The sequence below is a fragment of the Solanum stenotomum genome, chromosome 4, assembly GCF_019186545.1.
Source record: "Solanum stenotomum isolate F172 chromosome 4, ASM1918654v1, whole genome shotgun sequence".
Classification (NCBI taxonomy): domain Eukaryota; kingdom Viridiplantae; phylum Streptophyta; class Magnoliopsida; order Solanales; family Solanaceae; genus Solanum; species Solanum stenotomum.
In genome coordinates, this window is record NC_064285.1 from 25,957,427 (window position 1) to 25,979,588 (window position 22,162).

General features: G+C 31.2%; 2 protein-coding genes and 1 pseudogene across 4 annotated transcripts; 2 read left to right on the forward strand and 1 right to left on the reverse strand.

Annotated features, from left to right (window-relative positions):
* Nucleotides 1-753: 753 nt before the first annotated feature.
* LOC125861873 (pentatricopeptide repeat-containing protein At1g74630-like) lies at nt 754-5,143 on the forward strand. 3 transcript variants are annotated; one of them, XM_049541778.1, is made up of 4 exons: nt 754-2,910; nt 3,004-3,147; nt 4,516-4,668; nt 4,784-5,143. In XM_049541778.1, the coding sequence occupies exon 1, from the start codon at nt 769-771 to the stop codon at nt 2,698-2,700; it is 1,932 nt and encodes a 643-aa protein (XP_049397735.1). In that variant the 5' UTR covers nt 754-768; the 3' UTR covers nt 2,701-2,910; nt 3,004-3,147; nt 4,516-4,668; nt 4,784-5,143. The 3 variants fall into 3 exon arrangements, with proteins under 3 accessions (XP_049397735.1, XP_049397736.1, XP_049397737.1); XM_049541779.1 differs by lacking the exon at nt 3,004-3,147 and having other exon boundaries at nt 4,784-5,142; XM_049541780.1 differs by lacking the exon at nt 3,004-3,147 and having other exon boundaries at nt 4,554-4,668; nt 4,784-5,142.
* Nucleotides 5,144-6,436: 1,293 nt separating this feature from the next.
* LOC125861887 (glutathione S-transferase U9-like) lies at nt 6,437-8,467 on the reverse strand. Its single transcript, XM_049541797.1, has 2 exons — nt 8,144-8,467; nt 6,437-7,042 (listed from the first exon to the last, which is right to left on the reverse strand). The coding sequence occupies exons 1-2, from the start codon at nt 8,459-8,461 to the stop codon at nt 6,674-6,676; spliced, it is 687 nt and encodes a 228-aa protein (XP_049397754.1). The 5' UTR covers nt 8,462-8,467; the 3' UTR covers nt 6,437-6,673.
* Nucleotides 8,468-17,515: 9,048 nt separating this feature from the next.
* LOC125861885 (20 kDa chaperonin, chloroplastic-like) lies at nt 17,516-18,504 on the forward strand (annotated as a pseudogene).
* The last annotated feature ends 3,658 nt before the right edge of the window (nt 18,505-22,162 follow it).

The following is a 22,162-nucleotide window of genomic DNA, read 5'->3' on the forward strand; positions in this document are numbered from 1 at the left end:
TCTGCCCAAAGACACTTAGGATTCATCTAAAAAGTATGATTTTATACCCATGCATACATGGTTTATGAGGAATGTGAGTTGTCTGAACTCATCTCCATATCGGTGCTCAATACTAAAAGATATGTGTACTCTTTTTTCTTCACTAGGATTTTTTTCCACTGGGTTTTTTCCTTGTAAGGTTTTAATGAGGCATATTATCTATAGACATCCAAGGGGGAGTGTTATGAAATATTATGGTATGGATGTCCACTACACCAAGAAATTGTTATGACTAATTATCTTCATTACTTTCCTCCATTATGGAGATAACCTCCACCTTTATTATGATATGGATGTCCACTACACCAAGAAGTTACTATGACTAATTATCTCCATTACTTTAATCCATTATGAAGATAACCTCCTCTTTATGACTATTATTCTTTTAACCTTTCACCTTCATAACCTCCTCAATTATATTCATGTTAATGTCATTTTTATAACTAACATTTTGTATGCATCTATGTTATACTATAAATAGAGGCATAAAAGTTCATATTGTGTGAGTTGAAAATTTGGTAAACACTTGAAAAAAAGAAAGTTATCTTATATTGTTCCTCTTATCTTATATTTTTCTTGTCTTTCTTCTTTATATTGTTTTTATTCTTAAGTTTTACAACCAGACACATATTTTATCTAATTTTTTTAAAAAAATAAGAAATCATAATATTAAACAGAAAAACTCTTTTGGTAGCCTTCTTTTGGCTCAAGTTTTGAAATGTTGAAAAAATGAGCAGGGCAGAAAAGGTGTGTCTTTCCCTGTTAAGCTACTGCAAAACACTTGGAAACCTCAACCAAATCCACGCCTTTGTTTACAAATCCGGCCTTGAGACCAACCCACTAATCGCCGGAAAACTTGTAATTCTTGGTGCCCTTCAAATTTCTGATGCTATTGATTACGCTCGCCGTCTGCTCATACACAATCCAAACCCAGATGTGTTCATGTACAACACCCTCATCCGAGGTGAATCTCAGTCAGACTCACCTAAGAATTCAGTGAACTCATTCATTTACATGCTGCGACAATCATATTCTCCTCCTGATAGTTTCTCCTTTGCTTTTGTACTCAAAGCGGCGGCTAATTTACGGTGTTTAACAACTGGGTTTCAGCTGCATTGTCAAGCTATGACTCGTGGGCTTGATACCCATCTCTTTGTTGGAACTACAATGATTAGTATGTACGCGGAATGTGGGTTTGTTGAGTTTGCTTGGAAGGTGTTTGTTCAAATACCTCAACCAAATGTTGTGGCGTGGAATGCAATACTTACAGCATATTTTCAAGGGAGTGATGTAAGTGGTGCAGATAAAGTGTTTGGTTTAATGCCGTTTAGGAATTTGACTACTTGGAATGTAATGCTGGCTGGGTATACTACAGCCGGGGAACTTGAGCGTGCAGAGGGGTTGTTCTTGAAGATGCCAAGTAGAGATGATGTTTCTTGGAGTACTATGATTGTTGGATTTTCTCATAATGGTTGCTTTGATGAGGCGCTTCGGGTTTTCAGGGAGTTGGTTGGGAGTGGATGTAAGCCCAATGAAGTGAGCTTGACGGGTGCTTTATCTGCGTGTGCTCAAGCTGGGGCGTTTAAATTTGGGATGGTATTGCATGCATTTATAGAGAAAGTGGGGTTGGTTTGGATAACTTCTGTGAACAATGCACTTTTGGATACTTACTCCAAGTGTGGAAATGTGTTGATGGCTCGTCTTGTCTTTGAGAGAATGCTTGGGAAGAAAACCATTGTTTCTTGGACTTCTATGATTGCAGGGTTTGCAATGCAAGGATATGGTGAAGAGGTGATAAAATATTTTCATGAGATGGAAGAATCTGGGACCAGACCTGATGGGGTCACTTTTATTTCGGTACTTTATGCATGTAGTCATGCTGGTTTAGTTGAACAAGGTCATGAGCTATTCAGTAAAATGACAGAAACTTATGACATTGAACCAACTATTGAGCATTATGGTTGTATGGTTGATTTGTATGGTAGGGCTGGTCAGCTTCGTAAGGCATATAATTTTGTGGTTCAAATGCCAGTACCACCCAATGCCGTTATCTGGCGAACACTTCTTGGGGCTTGCAGTTTTTTTGGCGACATTGAAATGGCTGAGCAAGTTAATAAAAGACTCTCTGAGCTGGATCCAGACAATTGTGGTGACCATGTTTTGCTGTCCAACATTTATGCATTTGCTGGGAAATGGAAGGATGTTGCCATGGTGAGGAGATCAATGGCTGAGAAAAATATGAAGAAAATACCAGGTTGGAGCATGATTGAAATAGACAAGGTCATGTACAGTTTTGTAGCAGGTGATAAACGAAATGAGATTACTGAAGAGGCTTATAATAAGTTAAGTGAGATAATGTTAAAACTTAAAGTAAAAGGTGGTTATATTCCAGAGGTAGGCAGTGTTTTGCATGATATAGAAGAGGAAGAAAAGGAAGATACCGTGTCTAAGCACAGCGAGAAACTTGCTGTTGCTTTTGGTATGGCAAGGTTATGTAAGGGAAGCACCATACGAATTGTAAAGAATCTGAGGGTGTGCAAAGATTGTCATAGTTTTATGAAGTTGATATCTAAAGTCTACGGATTAGAGATTGTGGTTAGAGACAGAAGCAGGTTTCATTCTTTTAAAGAAGGTTCTTGCTCTTGCAGAGATTATTGGTGAGGGATGATTTATGGTCCAATCAAATTGGCAATGCTCTCATTTTCAGGATAAACATGTTGACTGCAAACAGAAGACCCACATTTTGGATGACATGGAATCCTCCATGCTTGCCATCAAAATGAAAGAAAATGGAAAAGAAGTAGTCAAACATGTCTGTCAACTAATAGACTTGGAAAAGGCAACTGCATCAAGCTCCTTACAGATCTTCAGGTCTGTGATATGAGGACTCTGCTTATTTAATAACTAAAGCATAATCGCCCTGAACAATATTGCAAACATAAATTTGACTTTTGCTTGATACAGAAGGTCTGTTCACTTCCAGAGCCTCTGGGAATGTTGTTCAAGGTATTTTAACATGCTAGTCTTTTTAATTAGGAAGCAGATGCAAATGAAAATAGTGTGAGGCCGACAAATTAACCTTACAGCATTGTGGATAGTAATAGATTGGTAAGCTGTTCATTTTATGACTGAAAGAAATAAATGTTTCTTCTTTAAACTGCATAGTGTCAGGAAAAGAGGATTACAACAAAAGTGTGTCATGGGTTATAATCTTCTGCTCTGCAAAATGTTCTTGTTTGTAAGCCCAAGGTCACTGCTGTTAATGTTCCTTCCATTCGTATTGAGGAATTGAATGACACTGTACTGTGCAATAGGAGAGGAACAATAAAAACCAAAGTTGAGGGACCGTCCATAGGTACTATTTTATGAAAAAGAATTTAAAGACAAAGCAAGTGCATTTTCACTTTCTTTTATCTTTTACCATAATATGAAGACCAGAGTTGGAAATTCTTGTCCTTTCTTCTGGTTTGACATATTTGATTCTTGTTTTATGACTCATGAACAATATGACTGCAGTTATGAATCCACCCCTTCATCTTGTCTTGTCAAGGGTAAGTTACCCAGTTTGTCAGTGCCTGAAGATTAACATAAGCTGATCTATAATGATGTATCATTGTTGTAGTTTGTGAAATTCTTAAATGCAATATCCTAATCGGTTTCTGTATGCTTCTCTTCGAAATCAAGCATAGCTATCATTTTGCATCTTGGTTTTCCTTCTCCATTTTCTTTTGAAGTTTGTCCAAAAGTCGTGCTTCGTTTTGATGCTAATTCTTTGTTTTTTCTGTTTGTACGATGCATCTGTTAATGCCTTTTTTTTTATGCCCCTCTGCATTAGATTATGTATAAAAATTCGTTAATAGGTTTAGAGCACTAATTTCTTTATAGGAGTACTCTTCTAATACTTTCAAAACAAATGAATCAGCTGAGGGGGGTGGAATGATGATATAGTTATTGCTGTACTCCCCACCTAGACTGGTCCACCTCCTATTGGTTTTGAAAGATGTTATAGCAGGGGGGAAAATGAACCTAGATCTTTCCTACTTTGCACCTTCATAATTCTTGTTTAATAGAAGGCTCAACAGCTAGTTCTGTGATACCTGCTGGCCTAAGATCGACATAGATGTTAAATGGACAACACAATTGTGAAGCTTTTGAACTAGTCTTTCTCGAATAATTTCTTATTCTTGCAGAATTAGAAGCTAAAATCTGGGTTTCTGCTGCATATTATCCATTGGCTAAAATTTATATGTTTGACTGCTAGATCAGATTATTCATGACCTTAGATAGGAAGGTGTTGATGACATGTATTAGGGTAGAAGGCTTATATGTAGTGTAGTGTTGTCTTGTCTAGGGTGGTTGGTACTGTAGTTCTTATATTTTATATCCATCATTATTTATTATTGTTTTCAATAATCTATCCTAGTATGTTGTTTATTGTGTTTCGCTTATTGCACTATTTTGTTGTTGTTGTTGCAGTTGCTTGTAACTGGCTATATTTTCTTCTTTGTATCTAGAATTGCTGCATTTGAGCCGAGGGTCTTTTGGAAACAACCTTTCTACCTCCACGAGGTAATGGTAAGCTCTACGTACATGCTACCCTCCCAGACCCTACTTATAGGATTTCACTAGGTATGTTGTTGTTGTTTGACTGCTAGAACATCAAACTTCAGAGTTGAAAATTTTCATATAGAACATTTGCAAATGCTACGAACAATTATATTTGATATTTTATGTTTTATTGTAGGTATTGTCTGCTAAGAAGGGACACTCAGGGAATCCACTACTTTCTGCTGTGGCTGCTGTAACTCATCAAAGAGCCATGTTTCATGGTAATTGTGTGCATTTTTCTGGAGCTTGCTTAATAGATCCTTGTGACTTTTGAGGTCTTTAGGTTAAGATCCCTTATCACTTACATCCATCTTGTGAGTCAAGAGATGTTCTCTGCAATAGGTAGTCTTTGTAGCAAAAGCTTATTGGTTAGTGAGGAGGACCAACATGCAAAGAGCGAGGCGAAATTTCTTTTCCCGAATGAGGGAAGTGGAAAGATAGTTAGGGAGAGGGATATACTTCTTTTTAGATTGTCGAAATTTTATGTCAAACCCTTTTCTTCTCAGTTTCTTTAGAACCAAACAAGAAAAAGAGTAGAAGATCAGACTAAGGGAGATTTCACTTATATGATTCAATTTGACTTTTCTATCCGGATCGGAACTGGACATAGATGTCTTTGTTTGGATGAAATAAAGCATATTTTAGAGAAGAAAAGGCAATTGTGACTCCAAATATCATTGAGAGCAGATTACAAAGCTGCAGGTAGTTTGTTGTGTTCTTGCTGCTTATTTGACTGGTCTACTCGACCCAGTAAAGTCCTGCAAGGATTTGTCCAACTCAGTCTGGTGGTTGATTGGCCGATACTGATCCTTATTCTGGCATTGTAGGTTCTCCAAAGAGGTCAAAAGCAACGATGAAAGCCCTCGGGGAGACCAAAAGGGGTGAGCAACTATGTTGAAGTCCCTAGTGCTGCTCTGCCCCAAGAGGAAGATCATTGAGATTGGTGCAGATCACCTTTCAGGTTTCTGCAAAAGATATTTGAGCTATAATCCTATGATGGTTGTCAAATCAAGTCCTCGGCACTTTATTGATCAAGAGTCAGTGGCTTACATGACCTTTCTGTTGAGTTTGAGCAATATACAAAGACATCTAGGTTCTACCACTTTGAGTCCATCCTAAGAAAAGAGTTGCGTAGGAATACCATTGTAAGACTTGGTACATTTTAAATCTCAAAAATGAATATTTTGGTGATATGGCTCAAAATGATTTCTTTGTGAAACTTTTAAGGAACCCTCGTAGGAAGTTGGGGTAGCAATATGTACAGTTTCACAATTTTCAGAGTCCATTTTGGATATTTAGGGGCCAATTTACAAGAATTAGACAAATTTATCAGTTCAAAAATTAATAACTGCAATCACGAAACAAATATAAAGAAAAATTATATTTTAATCAAACTTGTGAGTACAACTCAGCGTATCCCCGGATTCTTGTCTCTAATTAATAGATAAGAGATAAACTATACTTGTGTAACTTTGCAGGGATATTATGAGGTAATAAGTAGTCTAGTTGATCTTTAGGGACTTGAAATAATTCAGGTCGACCATATAATTGAAAGTATAGATAATAATAGTATGTACGAAAGTGAAGTATGTGTAATTATGTAGTTTTCCTATTATATTTCCTTGAAAAGACATTTCAAATATCCCGTAAATTCTTGAGATATCCATTAAGAGATCAAGATATGCCGGACTGTTCTTGATAGTCAAATACTTAAAAAAGATCACACATCCTTTAATGGAGAAATACACCACTAAAAACCCTCGAATCATGAAGAAATCTTAAGGGAGCAGAATCAAAAAGATGTTGCAAACAATAATATAAAGTCAAAAGTCTATATTATAAGAAAACTATTTTTTGCCTATAAATGAGGAAAGTCATTTTTCTCCAACTATTTGATAAAACATCAAAAAAATAACTTGGTCATGAAAAATGTGAGAAACTTTGGGAATCCAATGGCCATAGGGCTTATTATAGAGAGCAAAATACATGACAAGAGAATTGAGATGGACATAAACAAACACAAAGCTTAATTGGCATGAGGGGTAGCTTTGAAGACCTTATTTTTGAGATATTGAAGAAATGAAACCACCTTGTCATGAGGGGGAGTGATTCCTTTAACTATAGGCAACTCAATTAGAGTAGTGACCCATGAGCATAACAATGGCGTCTTCTCTGCATGCAATAACTTGAAACCAAATACTTCCTCTTGTACTTTGTATGCCCCTAATGTAATAACAATCATAATATCCAGCATACCTATGTTGTTCATATTAGTTGTTATCCCCAGTGAGGTGTTGTTAATTCCATCTTCCAGCACACTCAATTTCGCGTAAAATTCCTCTAATGCTTTGTCTTGTTCTTCTCCTCTGAACACCTTCAGCATGCAATCATACACCTGCGCGCACATATTACCACATCTCAAATAATTAGACAATCGAAAAATATATGAGATGTGTTTATCATATTTTAATGCACTATTTCTTATCTATTTTGCTACTTAAAGGCATTTTTGAAACAAAAATGTAATAGTAAGGACATGTTTGAACATAGAACATAACCAAGATAACCTCTTCCCTAAACAATATTTGTATTGCCTTCTCTCTAACATGAGTTGCTCCAAAATAAAATAAAAAATGGTTCAATTTTTCCTTCCAACTATGCAAAATAAGACAGTTTGTCCTCCATCTAAAAGTTACTACTCTTAATTGTGCTTAAACAAAAACTTGTATTGGAGACCATGAGGTGAATTAGACTATTTCGAATAATATTTTTTTATATAATGTACATTATGTTTTGTTATATAAAGTTATTACATCTATCAGGGTTGTCTCAATAAGTTTAGGGGCCTAAAGTCAAACTTCATAGATATAACATACTCAAAGTAATCCTACGAGTGAAGTCTCGAGAAAATAGATTGTACGCAAATCTTAGAAAGTAAGAAGGTAAATAATGAAAAAAATAAGAGAATGTTTAGAATAAAAAAAGTTGTCTCAAAAATTTAAAAAGTTTATATAAGGATATTGAATAGTTGCGTTGAATTTAATATGTTGATATAATGATATTAAAATAATATTGATTTGTTGCCGTACTTGAAATTTAAAGATTACACCAAAAAATAAATTTATTTTTTTATAAATACATAACAATAGATTTTACATAATGCAAAAGGTTTTACCGTTACTTTAGAATATTCAATAATGATTGCATAAAAATAGAAAGGGGAATACAAAAGATGGATGTATCAATAGTAATGTTGGTTCATTGTAATCACCAAGATATAAGTAACCGTTTGGCCATAGATTTCCCAAGTAATATTTGGGGGGAAATTTGGCAAATAGTATTTGTCCATACAATTTGTCATTATTTAGCAAATATTTTTGGCAATTATCCAAAATTTCCAAATAATAATTTTTTTCTAATATTTGGGTAAAATCTCATTGTTTAATGTGTATTTGAGAGGAAAGAAGAAAAGAAATGTTGAATTTACTGATAATACCTGGTGGATGTATGAAGCCCAGAATCGAATTTTAGCTCTTTGATAAGGATCTTGTGGAAACAGTGGTGACTCATTCTTCCATGTCTCATCAATGTATTCGAGAATTACAGAGGACTCAGATATTGGGTTTCCATTATGAACAAGTATTGGTACTTTCTTGTGAATGGGATTGTATTTGAGCAGCAATGCACTTTTGTTCATCAAATCTTCTTCCACATACTCATAAGGTATTCCTTTTACTTTTAGAGCTAGTTCTACTCTCTTCACGTAAGGGCTAGCCCACATTCCATGAAGAGTAACTCTGTTTTCCTCTTCCATTTTCTTTCATAACTAACATCTAATGTTGAACATGTCATATAAATTCTTGAGGTTTTGGTTTAGTCAACCATACCATACAATTCTTTATTCCTTGAGGACAAAGGAAAATTACTACTTGTCCATCAAGATTCATGACATGGTGTTGGTGTCATATGTACTAATGGACCCCACATTTAAATTAGCTTAATTTGGCTCGAATAGATTTAACAAAAAATAATTGTCTAAATTTGACTTGGATATATATTTTCTCTAATCTTATCTTTGTATATTATTATAAACTAGTATACGTACCCGCGCGTTGCGCGGATATATTAGTTTTTGATTATTTAATTTCAAAAAATATAAAATAGTTCAAATACTTTTACACGTTTGTCATGTATTATTTTTATGTTGTATTAATAAATTATTATTTTTTTCATATTAACAATTTATTAGTTCAAACTTTTCACATGAAATGTTATTAAATGACCTTTTTTGCATATTGTTTTCTTTGAATAAAAAAGGTTCAAAATATTTTTTACATCCTTAAATTAGTATAAGATTAGAATTGAAAAATAATAATTCCTTTTTGTACAATTTTCTTTAAGAATCTATGGATAGATTTCTATATTCTAAAAGTTAAAGACAGTTCATTTATCTTAAGTATACTAATAGTTTTAAAAAATTACTTTTCAAATAAATAACATATAATATGATTTCATCACTTCGTTCTATAATTTATTTATTTTAAAAGAAAATATTTAACTATAACTTATTATTTTCTACCCATTAATATTTCTGTTATTTATAAAAAAAGATACGGTTATTATTTTTATCAACATAATATTTTTTGTAGTGCTTTATTATGCTAAAAATTAATGAGGTTATTTAATTATTTGTATGCAGTTTATATAACGGTAGTTATCCATTTTTAAAAAATAAATAAATTTTATTTTTAAATTAATTCTTTTAAAAATTAATATTAATATATTTACTAATACGTACTGTTCATATTCATAATTGAATAACTCAACATATATGCTGCATGTCTTATTTTCTTTTGCCTTTACTTTTTGAAGAAAAACATATCTATCTTTATTTTTATAATTATTTTTTAAAAAAACTATCCATATTTATTTTTATAATTATTTAAGTTTGAAAAAAGAGATTTAATTTTCATGCTTGTTATTTTTTTTTCTATTGCATGTATGCTATTTTGGGTTGGAAATAAATGATTTATTGTGCACCTATGATTTAGGAGCATGTTTTTTTGGATAAGTTATCTGAAAAAAAATTGTAATTTTTAATATGGATAAGTTAAGCAAGTGAAATTTTTTGATTATCTATTGTTAATAATAAATACTTTAAAAATTTACTTTGAAAAAAAAATTCATGATAAAAGTATGATCCAAAATAATTAGGTGAAGAAGTTCTTAATCAGTTACCTTTTTTGAAGGATTCCTTCATAAAATTACCATACGAAAATTTAAAATTGTGCTTAATAATTAAAAAAAATAACTGCAATAATAATTGGAGATAAATTAATTAATTTTAATCATCACAGGAGACAAAAACTTGCCTTGTAGTTGCTATTCAAAAGGGGTAAAAAAAAATCATGATTTACACTTTTCTAGTAAGCATATTTAGTGAATTTGCAAATAAATAAATTTATTTTTATTCTTAACAAAATCTAATTTTTTATTTTATTAATTTTTTGTTAATCAGTTTTAAAGAGTTCGTGTATAGGTAGAAATGTAATGGAAAGTTGTAAAATCGACTATTTAAATTCTAATTGTAAATTGTAAATAAAAGTTTAATATTAGAAAAAAAAATGATAATATTTAGTTAGTAATTCAGTTTTATATTCACATTTTATTTAAATATTTTTTAAAATTTTAAAGCGAATCGTTTAAATTTTAAATTTTTTAATCGTTATGTTAATATAAATTTTATATGTTTTTTTAAATGGTTATATCACGATAAATTTAAGTAATTCTTTAATAAAACTTAATTTTAGAATTTAATATGATTACAAATTACAAATAATTAAAAATATTATGTAACTCTTTTAAAAAATAATTTTTATAATTTTTAAATAGTTTCTTTCTTCATTGTTAGAAAGTATCACAAAAAAACAAAATCAACACACTAATTATTCGACTAATTAAAACTTAAGCATCAAACCAACAAACTCAAAATATACTAATAAAGTAGTATAGAATCTTAGATAACTTCAACAAAATATTGAGATCATTTCATGATTGTTTATACAATCAAATTAAAACATATGTTAAAATTTTGTATTAAATTTATGATCATGATAAATTTTTCTTTCGCTAAGATTAAAAATCTATATTAAAAAAAGAGACATGAATTAATACGGTGAACAAACTTGTTAAATTCTAAAATAAAAAATTATAAATACTTACCTCTAGTGTTGATTTTATACCCCAAGAATCTTCCAAATATTAAACTGTCACATTTTGAAGTGACACACAAACGCACTAAAAAAATATCAAAATTTAACATTTAGATTGAACAATTTTAGCAAAAATGAAGAACAATGAATATATACATATATACATATAAATAAGACAAAGATAAAAGAAGAACAAAAACCGATAGAAAGAAAAGAAAGTTTTGCCAATATATATAAATAGTTTCAATTCTGTAACCGTTTTTTGTAACTCATTAATTAGAGAGATTTGCAAACCGTGTGTTTGAATTCTTTTGAAATTTAAAATTTATTTTTAAAACTCTTTTTGTGAGTTTAAACCGTTTATGCACTTTTTAGAAATCTGCTAAACAAATTCAGTTTTTTTTTTCAATGCTACTTTTTTTTTTAAAAAAAAAAAAGCAGCATCCAAAAAAAAAAAGAAAGCAGATTTAAAAGTTATTTAAAAAACCGCTTTATACGATATTAAAAAGCAATTTTTTTATATGATAATAAAAATAAAATAGACTTTTTTTTGTGATGACATTTGTCAGCGTTTTTATATAAAAATAGATGACATTTTGTCCGTGTTTATATAAATGCATTTTTTTTTTTAAAAAAAGGTATAAATTAGTTTTTTAAAAAAATATTAAATCTGCCCTAGATATAATTTTTTTAAATTGAATTTTGAATATTTTAGCTGATTTGAAGTGGAGTTTTATAACCAATTGATTTTGACACTTGTGTTTTTATTTCAAATTTTGAATTTAGAATATTTAATTTGTTATATAATATTTAATTATTTATTTGAATTTTGTGGTGCTGACATGTGTCCTTTTTTCTTCTCCTATTATATATAGATAGATTATATATACAAGAGACTTCACGACGTGTTTTGACAAAAAAAATTAAAAGATTTTATTTATTTTGTTCTACTATAATTTAATTAGGGAATATATTTGTTTTGAAATTATGGGATCCGTCTCTGTCAACGTGTCTGCTTCACCATGTTTCGAAAAAATAATAAAAACTATATATTTCTTTTGTTCTACTTTAATTTAATTAGTGTATAACTTTTTTGAAATTATGGGATCCATTTTAGCTATGACTTTTTGGTTCAAATTCATACTTTTTAGTTATAATTTTAATATTTTGAATGTCGGTAATATTTGTTTATATCTTGTAACCACTTTGAGCAAAAAATCAACGGTCAATGCCGAAATTTAATTATGGACCTCTTCACATTAAATTTGCGCCAACAAAAAGATGATCTACTACCATATTAATATATTACGTATAATTTATTTTCGGGTGTAAATCACTTATCAATACAACTTATAATTTATTAATATTATTAATATTTATCAAGTATTTATTTTACACTGAATGAAATAATTTAATATCATTTATTTAATAACACTTGAAACAAATTTGTAAATAAATATTGGACCCCTGCACAACACAATCCTCGTAACTAGAATTAACGGAACCGACAAATGTGATGATATGAAGTACTCCTTTCTCTTTGCGTCTTTGACTTGTCAGCCGATTGACAACCGCAATGACACCATTGGCCTATTTCTTAGTGCCCAAGTATGGTAAGATAAAAATAGGTTCAATTGGTTATTTTTTAAAAATTATACAATTTCAGTTTTGGGTATTTTATTCTATATAACCAAAATTAGATTTTTTTTTAAAATCATTTCAATCATATCGATTTCTCTTAAATATCAGTACAATTAACTTTTGGTTTATTTTTCTTTTAAAATATCACCTCAACATATACCACTATTAATATATTTCTTTCACAAATATGTTCTTGAAGAAGCATTTTAATTCTTCCCCAAAAAGATAAGAATATAAAACTTTATTATCGCATTGTTTGATCTTAAATATTTTATAGGAGTGTTTGGATAGGTTTTGTTGTATTGTTTGATAGAATATCTATTACAGTATGTTTTAATTTCAACCTAATTAAATAAAGACAAATTAAATAGTAAAAACCCAAAGTCGTCTAGTCACCAGAGGCATAGGACCTAAGTTATATTTATATTTGAAAAATATTTTAAAATATATTTATATATTAAAATGAACATATTATTAATATATAAAATATGTTTACATACATGTAAGGTTATTCGGTTCGGGTCGAGACTTTTTCGGTTCTTTTCATAAATTAAAAAGACCATTCCAGTTGTTCGAGACGGTTATACACTTAAATAAAAGTCCACAATTTTATTGAAACAATAGCATAAATTGGTTCGATTCGATTAGGTTCGATCAGTTCTTCATATTCTTTTGACACCCCTAGGTAAGACTATCTCTGACTTGTCTCTGTTTTACTCTTCATTCTCTATATTTGAAGAATGAAATAAAGAATAGACTTACAACCATTCTTTACATGACTCTCTATTCTCTATTTATAGAGAGGTGAATCGTAGTTCTCCAAATTTGGAAAATTATTATTCACACTCTTTATTTCACTTTTTCATTATTTTATTATTATTTATATTATTTTGTAATTAACATATTATTTTTCATATATAGTCATTAATTAAATTTCTAATATTAGTAATGCTTGTTAAATGTAATATAACATTTTAAAAAATATGTTACTCTATTTAATATATACTACTTTCATCCTGAATTAATAATATTTGATTTTTTTTTTAATTTTTGTCACTTTAATATAATTTGATATTATTATTAGTTTTCACTATGAAGAATGCACAAAACTAAGATGAAATTTTTTATTTAAAATTACAATACATTACATGATATTGAAATACAAGATAACAATACAATATATAACATAATAATTTTATCACAATAATAATTTAGCAATTCGGTAGGTCGTCTCCATATTTAACAATATTTGGAAAAAAAATTAGTGTATGATCCAGAGAATTGTTGTGGTTGTGATTGCAGTTGTGATTGCTAATTTCTTTTTTCAATTATTCGTAGTTGTTCTTGTTGCATGAAAATTCTCGATTTGAATAATTTTTAGCTAGATATAAAAAAATTAAGAACAAAAATGCTTATTTTGAACTCTGTAATGCATTAATAGAGCATTTATGAGAGCACCATAATAGTCTTGAAAGTTGAGTATTTATGTAATTATATTTCATTAATGATTTCACTTTTATTTGAATTGTCCATTGATTTGTATATTATATAGTATAACTTACATAAATCACATAGTGTAAAACCTAAATTACATCTTATCCCTACTATTTTCTATTTTACAAAAATCCCTTAAAAATTGTAACATCCGGATACAATATATTCATCCGGATACATAAATTCTGATACATTAAATAACTTAACTGTTGCACTTAAAAAGGAATCTAAATATAAAATTAATTATCAATCCCATGAATCACGCAAAACTGATTGATATCAATTTATTCCAATCCGTAATAGATTTAGAGAATTCAAAATTGAATTTTTCTTCTCCTCCATCTATCCCAAATTATAACAGATTCAAAATACATGATGAATATATCAATTTTTGTTGAGATATTCAGAAATTTTGGTGGGCGATCTGAGTTATGAACGATATAATAGTGATAAAATAATTGTTGGACAAGCGTTTTTTAATTTGTGAATCTCATAAGTAGTATCAAGTACATAATCTGAGTTATGAACGATATTGTAAGGATTGATACTTAAAGCATCAGATTACAACACATTATATATCATAAGTTGAGAGTGATAGATAATTCATCATATTACAATACATTTATAACTTGATACATTAAGAATAACTATAAACATTAAAGAGTGCATATACATAACACACAATTGATTTGGTACTGTCTATATAACCTTTTAAATTTGAATAAGATTGAAAGATACATTATAGAACTTGATACATTATGTAGTGTATTCAGTGATAACCAATCAATTCGTATTGATTCTTCAAAAAATCAATGTCCTGGTGATTCATAATATTTTATGTATCAACCTAGTACATTTAAATCGTGATACATAGAAATACGAGAACATCAATTTATCAATAATGTATTAGAATTTTGAAACAACTTATAAAGACAATATTAAACATCAAAATACATTAAATACACAAAAATGTATACTTTGGACAGTGTGGATCGTGAAATTGCAGATGCAACTTTTCTAAGTCTAAGGAAAATCCTTCACGGACTATTGTGATGTTTGTGGCCCTTGACCAGTAGCTAAGTTTGCCACCCCTCTTCCCCTTAAAACCAACTCTTCACCACGACCCCTCCCATGGCCATCAAGGCCTTCACGAGCCGTAAAGTGGCTCGTGGGAGTGTCCCTTGTTTTGGGCAGCCTTGACTAGCTATTGCCTAGTCCTCCACGAATGCCACCATGAGGCGTCATGGTGGTCATGGAAGGTGAAGGCAGATTGGTTGTCTACTGCCTAAGGTCTATCGACCCCACCACGACTCGTGGTGCCTTCACGACTCATGTGAACTTCATGGAGGGTGTTAAGGCTAAATCCTTAGTTTGTAACCTCTCCCTTGGACCCTTGCCTAGGCTGCTATGTTCTGAGGTGTTACAGCTCCCGAAACATATGATGTAGATTGTGTCTAAGTCGGTGGCGGTGCTTGTGGACATCGTGAGGAGCTCCCTTTCTCAGCCCCAAACTGAGTAATTGCCCAAATACTTGTACTACCAGATTTTGCACCTACATTTCAAGTCGTGACTCATCCCACATCTTCTCAATATCAAACTTCTTAGTAGCTACCGTATCGATATCAATACATAGTAAAATTGGCACATAGCCTGAGTGTAAGGGTGAGCCGCTTCTTCTGGGCTTTCATGGATTTATCTATTCTCTTTAGTCCATTGTGTAGACTTAGCTTTATTTTGTTTTGGGATTGCATCCCCGTATTCTAGACTATCTTAGATGTTTGGTACACAACTTTCAAATTCTACGGGGAATATTTCCGCAAATGAAACGTGTTGACTGAATTTTAACTCTAACTTATGAATTGTTGCTTTTTAGCGGTTTATTAGTTACGTATTGGCATAGTGAACGGTTCTCCCACTGAGGGTTGTCTCTCACGATAGTTTAGGTCGTGATAGTTTGCTACATGATTTGCAGCAATAAACCAGTTATTAGTATTTACTCGTTTCGTCTCAATTTTTGTGATATTATTTTGACTTGGCATAAAGTTTAAGAAAAAATATATTTTAAAACTCGTGGTATAAAATAAATCTCAGATATTTATGGTGGTTACAAATCATTAACAGAGTAAAAAAGTAATTTTAAAGTTGAATTGTTTCGAATCATAAAAAGTAACATTATTTTTTTAGACGGACTATAAAAAGAGGTCACATAAATTAGGAAAAAGAGTGTAATATTTAATACTTGAAGAATAGACAAAAAACTGTAATAAAAAATAAACTATTTAATTCTAAAACACAATAAATATTTAGTAAAAAACCAATAGAATAAAAGTTTCATGGCTAAATTGCATAACAATAAACAAATAATTCAAAGCAGAATAAATAAACATCTAGCTCCCCCCACCCCACCCCACTCCCCACGAAGTCTTCTTAAAAATTTGACAAAAAATAACAAAACTATTGGGCCGTAGTAGCATGGGCTAGTACCATTTAATCATAGGAAACTTATGTAGATCTACATTTTAGAAGCTAATTACTTAGATACAATCTAATTTGCAATATTACGTATCTTATTAGATTTTGGTGCGTTCGAATATACGTTGAATTACATGTATCTCAAGATACATATGGTCAAGTTTGTTTTAGATACATTGTATCCTAGTGGATTTGCATGTATCTGTAATGCATAACAAATCTCGATTGCCTTCTTGTCTCTCTCCCATTTTGCTCGTCATTCTCCTATATATCTAATATCACAAATACACGTTAATCACAACTAGTTACATACATATACATGTATGTAGTGTGATTTGGGTGGATTTGTGATACATAACAAATTAAATCACGCTCACCTCTCTCCCTATTTTAGTGTATTTCGTGGCAAAAATACATGTATCTAAGTGTTTCTTTCTCAATATATGATAGAAAACTCTTAATCAATGAAAAAATACATAATATTTTAAAAGTATAGATAATAATAGTATATAGAGAAAACTATACCAAATATCCATAACATTAAAATAAGGTCAATTTACATAGATAGTGAATTACATATCCTTATCTACGAATTATAGCACATATTTTACTCTTACACAAATTTGCTTTATTCTTCTTACTAGAAATAACTAAATACATGTATAATAGTCTCCCACTCTATTCTTGTTAGCAGAAATAACTAAATACATATTTAATAGTCTCTCACTCTCGCTCTCCATTCTTTTTTTTCCGTCCGACTTTCTCTCTCCCTCCCTTCTTCTCTTTTTTTTTTCCGTCTCCCTCTCTTTCTCTTCCTCTTTCACCCTCTTTTATTAAAAAAATAATAATTAATTATTTTGATTTGAGACTTTGATTTTGAATTGATATTATTATAAATAATTTTAAAAAATGAAATTTATATGTTAATATTTAGGGATATTTGGCGAAGACTAAAATTTGTTTATTTTGAAGATATTAAAATATGAAGATTTTTTAATCATTAATAAAGTAAACAAATGTAAATTATACTTATTTACTCACTCAAAACCAATTTTCCCAAATAAAGCTCAGAAGAAATGGTAACAACTCAGATGGCAGCATCATCCATATCTGCTAAAGGGTTTGTTTCATTTGAAGGACTTAGGTCTACTAGTAATGTAAAGATTGCATCTTTTGGTCATTTGAAGCAGAATATGAGGTTTTTTCATGGACTTGTTGTCAAGGCTGCAACTGTTGTTGCTCCTAAGTACACTTCAGTTAAACCTTTGAGTGATAGAGTTCTGGTGAAGATTAAGACTGTAGAGGAGAAGACTGTTGGTGGTATCCTACTTCCAGCAACGGCACAGTCAATCCACAAGGAGGTGAGATTGTTGCTGTCGGAGAGGGTCGTTTAATTGGGAAGAGTAAAGTGAAAATTAGTGTGAAGACTGGTACCCAAGTGTTGTACTCAAAATATGTGGGAACCGAAGTGCAGTTTGATGGATCAAAGCACCTGATCTTGAAAGAAGATCACATTATTGGTATTCTCGAAACAGAAGACATCAAAGACCTGCAGCCCTTGAACGACAGAGTTCTAATCAAGGTGGCCGAGGCTGAGGAAAAAACTGCTGGAGGATTGTTTTTGAGTGAGTCCTCAAAGGAGAAACCTTCGATTGGCATGGTAGTAGCCGTTGGTCCCGGTCCTCTTGATGAGGAAGGAAACAGGACATTACTTTCAGTATCCCCTGGAAATACAGTTTTGTATTCCAAATATGCTGGCAATGACTTAAAAGGAGCTGATGGCTCTGATTATATCACATTAAGGGCATCTGATGTAATGGCTGTGCTTTCATAGATGAATAATCACTCTTTTCGATCGAAGAAGAATTGAAGAGAGGTGATTAGAGAGAACATGACACATCTTCTGCTCATCGAGGGTCATGACCCTAGATTAGGAGAGAATGTTAGTAGGTAGTCGAGCGATTTCTTTTTTTTTTTTTTTAGGTGGAGAGCTCTTCTCTTTTCAATATTATTCTATTATTATCTTATTCTTCATTTTTATTAAAAAAAAATAAAAATGTAAATTATACTTGTAATACATTTTCAATTTAATACCTTATATATATAGGCATTTTTCATGCACATGGTAAATATATAATTAATATATTTTTGATACAATACTAATACATTTTAACATTGTTAATAAGAGAAAAAAGATAAAAATAATTATAATACATTTTAGATTCAATATATAATACATATTATAGGCATGTTTCAATGTGCGTGGTGAATATATAACTAAAATATTTTTAATACAGATGTATTATAAGTACTATGTGTGAATTTCAACTATTTCAGTACAATTTAAATTAATTTTACATTGTTAAAATGTATTTTACTTGTTGGAGTAACCAAAATTGAATTTATAACAATGAGTATATACACTCTGGCAGGGGCGTAGGCACATGCAAATTAGGGGACACCCTTCGTCTCAAAAAAATATCGCATATACAAATAAAATGATACACAAAGTGATTAAATAATATATTTTGGACACCTTTGACACAGTAGATTGTTGTAGCCTAGTGATTTTAGACATTTTTAATGGGTTTCAAACACTTTGAATGAGTTAGCCAGTGATCGCGTGTTCTAATCACACAAGCATATATATACTTGGAGTAACTGGGTAGCATTTTCACTGAATCACTCTTTGATACTTTGATTGTATCAAAGAGTAATATTTTCACTGAAGTGACTTTTTCTTCTTTGATACCATCAAAGTATTACTATATATAATAAGTGGAAATATCTACTACTTAGCACATGACAAGTGTTAATTTGGGCCCATTTATTATTTATATATTTTTCAATTTTCAATATATGTTGTCTATCTTATTCTTTTTTTCAACCTTTTATTTTAAACTTCTTGAAATTTAATTACCTATTTATTACTCTCTCTATACACTTTTAATTGTTATGATTTCCTTTTTAGAGTCAAACTATAAGAATTTTAACTAATATTTTACAATGTGTTTTTTCATCATATTCATATGCAAAAAATTACAATTTATACTACTTTTTGTATAGATTTTGCATATTTAATTTTTTTGTTTAAAATATCAAATTAATACAATCTAATTTAACTTTGAAAATTATTATATTACTACTATTAATAAGAGTAAATGTGAGGAGCTTCCCGTTTATGGGAATTGACAAAAAAAATCCTCAGATGTTACTTTTGTAATTTCACATGAAAAATGTAATTCAATTGGTTAGTTAAAGGAGTAGTGCAGGTGCATTTCATTTTTTGTATCTATTGGACTAATTTGTCCCCTTAAAACTACAAATAATTCGCACAACTTTCTGAAAACATGGGCCTCACTTATTACTACTTAGTTGTATTGCTTTGGTGACCGATATCAACTATTCTCTCTCCAATAATATTTCTCTAGTATTCACTTTATACATTTTTTAAGAAATTATAAATAAAAGAGTAATATTACTATATCATTCTTTAAATATAATAAATATAATATATTAAAAAATATAATTAAAAAATGACTATAATTAATGATAAGAGGTAAACTATCCATTGATTTCATAAAATGGACAAGTATTGTAGGGCATTCGAAAATAGTATAATAGACAATAATTATTATTGCCCCAGAAAATTTTTGCAAAAATCTGATGAATTCGCTCAATGATCTTCTTAGGGAGATTCATTGTCGATAAAAGGTATATAGGTATTGATTGCAGAACATAGTTTTTTTTTTGGGAAAGGTAACATTACTTCTATATATCCACAGGTATACTACTTCAAAGTGTAGTCCCTCTCCAAAAAATTTTACTTACATCATTCCTAGGATCTTCTAGTTACAACCAGTCAATAATATTAAACTCATTTTCAGCATCTTCTATCACTACTTGCTTACACCAAAACTAATAAAGCCCTAGGCAATTAGTCTTTATCTTCTAGATATTATTCTGTTTTCCTTCAAAGCATCTTTGATTCCTTTCCTTCCAAATTGTCCACCAAATGCAAGCTAGGACAATCCTCCATCTCTTCTCATTTTTTCCTGCATTTCCATCCCTGTTCCAGCATTGTAGGACTTCTATAATACTCCCAGGCTTTGTCCACTTAATCTTCCTCTTTTGGATAAACATCTGCCACAATTGATCAGTCCATTTGCAGTGTAAAAAGAGATGGTTGACTGTCTCCACCTGTTCTTCACATAGAGAGCAACTAGAGCGTAGATTGGGTTTCCTCTTGTTTAAGTTCTCATGTGTCAAGACTGCCTGCTTTGCCAAGAGCCATGTGAAGTAATTCACCTTGTAGGGAATTTCTGTTCTCCAGATCATCCTCCAGGGCCATCCTGCATGCTGCTCCTCCGTAGACCTGAGTTCTCTGTATGCTGACAGAACATAGTTTATGAGGGTGTACTTTCCTCCAAAGGATAAAAATCTATTTTGCCACGAGAGGACCCTTCTGGCTATCTTCCTTACCAGGTCTTCAAAGTGAAATTTGTTCTTTCTTCCATAAAAAACTGGACATCCCAAATATATGAATGGGAAATTTCCTTGCTTGATACCTGTTAACCTTCGCTATCTGATTGCTACAATTAAAGGGGTTCGATCATGCAGAAAGAAGGAATTTTTTGTTTTGTTTATCAGGTTCATACTCCTTCAATACTTTCTGTTAAATTAGGTCTTAGGCCTAACTCACACCCCAAAAGCTAGCTCAAAGGGAGGAGGATTTGCCCAAGCCTTATAAGGAGTCCACCCATCTCATTAACCACCAATGTGAGATTTTTGTCATTCTTTAACACCCTACCTCACGCCCAATGCTTAGCATATGGTGCGTGGGCATTTTTGATTTTAGGGCCCCCAACATTGGGTGAGGTGGGTCCTGCTCTGATACCATGTTAAATTAGGTCTTAGGTCTAACTCACACCCCAAAAGCTAACTCAAAGGGAGGAGGATTGCCCAAGCCTTATAAAGAGTCCACCCATCTCATTAACCACCAATGCGAGACTTTTGTCATTCTTTAACACTTTCATCATTTTGATCATGGAATTTCTATCACCTGAACAAAATAAAATTGTGTCATCAGCATAAGACAGGTGATTGATTTCTGGACTCCATTTAGTCATTTCATAACCCAAAAATCTATCATCTCCATGAAGGTTGTTAAGTCCCTAAACAAAACTTCAGCAGCAATGATGAATAATGTTGGTGAAAGAGGAACACCCTGCTTGACTCCTCTTGAGGATTGGAAGAAACCATGCGATTGTCCGTTAATTAGTACGGAGTGCCAATTGTTTGAGACCAGCCTCCAAACCATATCAATAATTACTTTTGAAAATCCAAACCTTCTTAATACCTTGGTCAGAAAAATCCATGATACTCTATCATATGCTTTGGCCATGTCTAATTTAACTAATACATTAACATTCTTGTTCCTCAGATTTATGTCTCTTATAATCTCTTGTGCTAGTAGAATATTCTCAGTAATACTTCTTCCCTTCACAAAACCTGCCTGATTCTCTGAGATAATGTTTGGTAGTACAACAGTTATTCTCTCATGCAACACTCTAGAGATTACCTTGTTAATGAAAGTACTTAGACTTATTGGTCTCCAGTCAGTGAAAGTTTTCACCATTTCCTTCTTAAGCAGCAGGACAAGATTGGTATGTGTTACAAATTTTGGCAGCTCCTGA